The sequence below is a fragment of the Cynara cardunculus genome (assembly GCF_001531365.2).
Source record: "Cynara cardunculus var. scolymus isolate 2C chromosome LG 2, CcrdV1, whole genome shotgun sequence".
NCBI classification, from domain to species: domain Eukaryota; kingdom Viridiplantae; phylum Streptophyta; class Magnoliopsida; order Asterales; family Asteraceae; genus Cynara; species Cynara cardunculus.
In genome coordinates, this window is record NC_037529.1 from 29,010,770 (window position 1) to 29,017,501 (window position 6,732).

At 38.8% G+C, this 6,732-nt stretch overlaps 1 protein-coding gene across 2 annotated transcripts; it reads right to left on the reverse strand.

Annotated features, from left to right (window-relative positions):
* Window positions 1-425: 425 nt before the first annotated feature.
* LOC112506743 (serine/threonine-protein kinase Nek6-like) lies at window positions 426-6,732 on the reverse strand. Of its 2 annotated transcripts, XM_025110989.1 has the most exons (15): window positions 6,167-6,732; window positions 5,923-6,062; window positions 5,222-5,288; window positions 4,014-4,079; window positions 3,706-3,749; window positions 3,420-3,465; window positions 3,248-3,328; window positions 2,927-2,969; window positions 2,796-2,845; window positions 2,600-2,681; window positions 2,297-2,346; window positions 2,034-2,107; window positions 1,806-1,857; window positions 1,383-1,733; window positions 426-1,289 (listed from the first exon to the last, which is right to left on the reverse strand). In XM_025110989.1, exons 2-15 carry the CDS (start codon window positions 6,048-6,050, stop codon window positions 768-770), a joined length of 1,656 nt encoding a protein of 551 aa, XP_024966757.1. In that variant the 5' UTR covers window positions 6,051-6,062; window positions 6,167-6,732; the 3' UTR covers window positions 426-767. The 2 variants fall into 2 exon arrangements, with proteins under 2 accessions (XP_024966757.1, XP_024966756.1); XM_025110988.1 differs by having other exon boundaries at window positions 426-1,733.

Here is a 6,732-nt window from a genome sequence, read left to right on the forward strand (position 1 = left end):
TATATATATATATATATATATATATATATATATATATATATATATATATATATATATATATATCCATTAGTTTCGATGAAAGTAACACGTTAACCCAATTTAGGGGGTCTAACATATGACTTAACTATAACACCTGTAACATCAAGTATTAACGAAGGTATAACTTAATTACAATCAGAATGGATCTAATACACACTCGGTTCCATGTTACCCGTTAAAATAAGTATCAATTTGTCATAACATACCAGGTTTTCAAAACCCAATCCTTCTTGTTACCGTCAACAAAACTAATCTCAAAATAGAACCAAACAGATACAAACATGCATCTTACTGGAAAGTAAGATATAAAAATGGAATATATGCAGACCTATCCTCTATCCCAAAAAATAAAACAGGTATTTTACTAAAAGTAGAATGACATCATCCACCAATAGCAAAATCACATTATATACCAAAAACACACACAACAAATTACAAGAATAATCCTTGTAAACATAATGAAACCATAAACACCACCCATAAAAAGAGAGATCCCACACCAACAATCAAACACTAAAAAAAAGGGTAAATTTGAAGCCCTTTGTATGCTAAGGATGTATTTACATTAAGAAAGTCATCCCCCACACTTTTCAAAGGCCTAAAATTACTCAAATCCTCTTTTAGAACACATTTTCTGGCCCCAAATCCACACTTAAAACTCTATCAAACTATAATCAGAAAGGTCATAAGTTCGGTTTTCGTGTCGATCCACTAAAAAGAAGACGAATTCAAGATCCTCCGGCGAATTTCTGTGCACCCATGAGGCTTTTCGTCAACCAAATCGCGGTTTCTCTTGACGAAACCGTCTCTTCGCCAAACGGTTTCAAAATGGCGGCAAGCTCTTCTAGTTTCTCTTGTTTTAGCAACCGTGCGCATAGCTCGAGCAGGGACTCGAGCGCATCGGCTCTTTGCTGAGTCGGGTTTAGCCATTCACCCTTGCAGTTGGTCTCGGATGATGGGGTGAGTTTGGTTGCCGGAGTTTCAGCAGCCGGTGCACCCTTCTCCGTTTGCCTCAAGGGTGGCGGCGGTTCTTGGTCAACGGGTTCGACTGGTTTGGGTTCAACGGATCCTGGTTGCTCGGAATCCACCTCATCACAAATGGCGGTCGGGGTCGAAATGTTCTCTTCGTCTACAGATTCGCCTTTTTCGCTAAAACCCGCATTCGATGTAATCTCCACGTGATTTTCTTTTATCGTATTCCCTAAATTACCCTCATCAAGCTTCTCGACGATTTGGGGGCTCGTTTCTTCCTGTTCTCCATTAGAAAGATCCAATGAGCTCGATTTCGTACTCACCTTTTGCGCTAAAGAGTCAGAATTTTCCGGCCCGTCACCATAACATACCGTCGTCGTCTCACAACTCGTGTCCCCGCTGTCGTTAAAGTAGCTCGTGGGGTCCACCCTCTTGGTCTCGAGATTGGTTTCTTCCACGATTGCAAATATGGGGTTGTTATGTAAACTTCTGACCGGCAGGTCACCATTCTCTTCATGCTTTGCTACTTGTACTTTCTGCTTTACAACTTGTACATCTCTCTCTCGGGTGTCTTTCCCATCATTCAGTTTCATGGGTGAATTCTTTTTCGGAATTTTATCCTTCGGGCTATTCGGAGGCTTCACGGGGAGAAAAACGGAAGACGGGTTGTGACACTTGAGCAAGTATGGTTGTAAATGTGGATGTCTTAGCAATTCTGCAGCCTATAGATTCACATATGAATATTAGATAGAATCGAACGAAATTCCAGGGAGCATATTAGATGTTCGACTTACAGTTGGTCTATGTTCGGGACTTTTCCTTAACATCGTTTTTACGATCTGTTTCCTGAAAAATTAACAGAGAAAATTTCCATGTTATATCTGGCTTCACGGAAATAGTTGTTTTACTCTTTGAGGTAGAGGACAGATCTGCGTACATCCCACCCCGACCCCACCTTCACCTGGGATATACCGGGCTCGTTTGGTTTGGTTATCTAACAATCGAGATGAGAAAATACTTACAATGTCGAAGAATACACGATCGGGAGAGGAGAAATGGAGGATCTGTTTATCTTGTTGATAAGTCCGGACATATCCTGTAGGGTCAGACATTTCGTCAGCTCCAACAGATTCTCCAAAATTCCAGTAAAACGAAGAATCAAAAATCAAAATCTCCAAAAAAGAAAAAAAAAATCTGATTAAATATACGAAAATGGATCAAATAAGTTCGTAAAACGCCAACCGTAAAGGACGTAATGTAACATAATAGCATAGATAGAACTTACAGGAGCTCGGAATGGTTGTTGATGCGCACAAATCTCGAACATGCAACAACCTAAGATGACGGAAACATTAAGCATCGAAAACAATAAATTAAAAAATAAGCAACACAACGGCGTGTTACAAGCAATGGAAAATGAAGTGCGAGCCTCGTAGCAACCATCAAGATTAACCCCTCTATAACCGAAGGTTCATTGGCCCAACCGTATCCGGGTTACTGGTAGATCCCAACCTCTTTTCAGGTCAAGTTTCAATTCTTGAGGGAGCGTGTGTGAGTTTTGCCGTATATAAATATTATATATACTTACCAAGGGACCAAATATCGGATTTGTAGCCATAAGGAATATCTGCAAGGAGTTCGGGACACATGTAGTTGGGGGTGCCGACAACCTACAGATTCGAGAGCCAATAAAAAATTTAAATTTTAAAAATCACGCTCGACTTTAATTAAATAATCAACCACGTAATTTGAAACTTGAGATGATATCATAACAAGTAGGTTACCGAGGAAGCAAGGTCTTCCGAGTTGAGGAGTTTTGCGAGTCCAAAATCACCTGCAAACCCCCAAAGACTTTAGAAGTCGAACAAAACCAATTGAATCCGAAAAATTTAACGAGACTATACGGTATTCTTACCGAGACGGATGTCGTTCTCTTTTGTGAGGAATATGTTGGAGCACTGAAATAAGACGGAAACAAAATTTAAACTTGAGGGCGTGATAGATACGGCAAAACTCAAACACACTCGACCAAGGTTGGGATCTACGAGTAACCCGGGTACCTTTCGGGCCAACGACCCTTTGGTGACGTCGATGTTAAATCAATGTTATCGATATCTTTTTTATTAATACTCATGGGCAAAGAGGTAATTATCATTGAAACTTCACAAAAAGGGAAATCTTTAATATATTTCGGGAGAGAAGTATCGTATTAATGGTTAAAAAAAGATGAATTTACCTTCAAGTCCCTGTGAAGGACACGATTAGTATGCAAGTAATCCAACGCCAATAATAGTTGCGTTAGCCATTTGCAAAGTTTCTAAAAAGAAAAATAGAACGATAAATCAGAATTGTATAGTTGATGATTATATATAATAAACGATATCGGAAATAAGGTTTTATTAGATCACCTCCTCCGGGAAATACGCTCCTCTGGCCTTCCGTACAAGCCCCGCTCTGATCAACCAAAAAGTTAGTATCGTTTAACCCTTGCAATTTTCGGAAAAGTTTATAAGCGTAACAAGGGTAAAAGTGTAAAAAATTTCTCTTAACTATGAGAAAGGAGAAAACTTCTCTCTTATTATTAAGGGTAAAAGTGTCATTTAGTTGATTAAAAAGAGTAATAATTACACATTTCTAAAACTGTATGCCATTTTCATTGTGGACATTTATTTTGGGTCCAAACGAGTTACTTACATGTCTCCTCCTTCGCAATAAGCCGTCACTATGCATATGCCCACCTACGAAACAAAAGAAACATAAGTTGTCAAAACATAAGAAACAAGGGGTCTACTCGGAAACCACCTCTTTGCCGTTGGGGCAGAGGAAAGACATGGCTAAAAAGGAAAGAACGTTGTAGAAAGTGTGGTTGGTTAGAACCCCGTAATGATCGATTAAAGTTTTTGTACACGATCTTTCCCTTGCACTTTGCAAAAGGGTTCCTCTCTTGATCTCCTATATATGGAAATTCAAACGCAAGAAGAAAAAAAAGGATTCTGCGTTACCTTATCCACCCAAGCATCTTTGTACTCCACAACGTATGGATGATTAAGTCGGGATATCAAATCCATCTACGATTAAAACATTAAAAATGAAAAAAAAAATCTTAGCTTTTTAAGCAAGGAATGCATGTCGAATATAATAATTTCCTTTTGACGAAGTTTCAAATTAAGTGCAAAAATAAGCCAAAATTATCTTTATGCCCATTCGTAACCACGGGTTGGGTTCTGGTGAGAAGGAGAGCTAAGGTGAGAAAGGTAACAAGAGATCTCTACCCTCAGATGCACATTAGGATGAGATGCATCGAGATGCACTGGATCAATCCTCGTATCAAGCACAATTCATGAGTGGGTTTGAGATTAAAGATGATCAAGGGTCCATATCTTTTCTTGCGCTTCTCACCTTAATTCTCCTTCTCACACGATCCTTCGCCTCACAACCACGGGGGAAAAATCAAATGAGAACCAGTGATACATGTATAGTTCCACATGTGAAACAACATTGTTTCGCATGAGAAAAAATAATACCACCTTGAACTTTAAGACTCAGAAGAAACTCAATCAAATGTTTCTCACGTTTCTCAACATTTTTTAGGTTCTCAATTGATCTCGATCCCCAAAAGTCCAAGATTTGGACAACCATAAAATAAGTAACCTTTTAATTCATTTTGCTCTGTTCGGGTTTGTATTTAAAGAACTTTATGTATTAAGCCATGAGGGCCAGCTCCACCAGAAAATAAAGAATAGGCCTTGGGACTCCTTCCCAGAGGTAGCCAGTGCGGATTTTTCCTAGTTGTTCTTCGGGACCCCACCATGAAATTAGTCGAAGTGCGCACAAGTTGGCCCGGACACAGACAGTTGCCAAAAAAACTCGAGTATTATGATGTCAAATTGGCCATGATGCCATCCACGTTGACATTGCACCATAAACGAAACTATATGACTTCAACAAGATGTTGAAATTAATAATTTTACATAATTCACGCCTCCCGTGTCCCCGTCCAGAATTACCGCCGGGTTTTGAGTACTAAAATTAACAAAGATTTTCGTTGTTTCCAAAGACGTAGAGGGTATCGCTATCATGTTAATTTGTGTACAACAAATTTCAAATATAAAACCGGGATCACGTCATATTTTCATATAAAAACATGTTTGACTTCAAAAGTCAATTGCAAATCTAATTAATTAACTAACAGAACTACGAAAAGAAATACCTCTTGATGTGCTGTTCGCTTAAACTTCTCCGTTTGCTTGTTCAATCGAATCTTCTTCATGACATATCTGTTAAAGATCACACCGCACCGCACATTAGTCAGCATACATTCGTGTTTACGCAATTTAACGGATATAAAACAGGGGATTTAGCCTTATTGAAATGTAATCATCCATCCAATTAATTGAGCTCCCATTTTCTTATTCCGAATTGAATTTGAGAAATGGAATTCATAATCAAGAACAACCAAAACAAAAATAGAATTGTCATTCTCCCTAGGTTCGAATCTCGGGGCTGCCAGTGGCCATGGAGGTTAGGTTCACCTGCGGTTACCCCAAATAATTCAAAACCACAAGGGTGGTGCCGGATTGGTTTGAACTTGGCTCCAAAGGTCAAAAGTACCTGGAGGTCTCAGGTTCAAATCCAAGGAGGAATAAAAATCCCCTTGTGGCCACGGAGGTTCAAATACGGTGACTCCAGGCTATCTGCAAAGCAGGTGGTTGCCCTGGGATTAGTCGGCTGGCATAGCGGGTTGGATTTAATTATAATTTTCAAGAATTCCCAAATTGAACTTGCATTTAGAACCCTAAAGCCTACAAATTGGAAGACATATGAAATAAGCACAAGAACACACACAGAGACAGTTGATCATTTGTAGTGGGAAAGAGTTATTATGGGGAAAAGATGAAAAAAATTACACACTTCTTTTTCTCAATCTTATGGAGAACAAGAAAAGCAGCTCCAAAAGCTCCTCTACCAATCTGCTCAATAACCTCATAATCTTCCATCTTGGACTTGCCATCACCATTTTCTGCTTCCATTTGGGACATGTTCTTCAAACCCTAAAAAAAAAACCATCCCAAGAAAGACTCAATTTTCAAGAACTAAAATGCGAAATAAGTCAAGAAATTAACCAAAAACACGAGTAAAACGAAGTGGGTTTCACCTCAAATCACGTGGAAACACCACAAACGTGTCTGATTAGCTCAAGAACTTGAGGAATTAATGGCATGAAAACCAGGGTTTTCTGGGTTTTGGTTGAAACCCCTTACGAGAAAACCTAGAGACAAGAAGTTCCCGTAAAACAGGTACGAATTTTCTTCAAAGAATGATGATACCAAGATTCAAGAATGTGGGTAAGAAATAGAAAAGAAGATGGGTGTGGGGTAGACAGAGGCACAAACACTCGATTAAAGTTGAAACTTAGAGCTGTTTATATCTGAAAAATAGGTGGAAAAACAAGATTCAAGCAAAGCAACACAAACCCCATTTTTCATAATAATCTCTAGAAGCACATGAACACACAGAGAGAGATAGAGATAGAGATAGAGATGGAGAGAGAGAGGAGAAGAGTATACACAAATTCAAGAAAAGGGACACAACACTTGTAAAAATAATGATTAAAGAAAAGGGAATTGTTGATTTTCTTTATTTGGATCAAAGAAAGAAAGGGAAAGGGGTAGTTGGTCACCATTCACCAAACAGGAGAGAGAAAGAGAGGGTTTATTTATT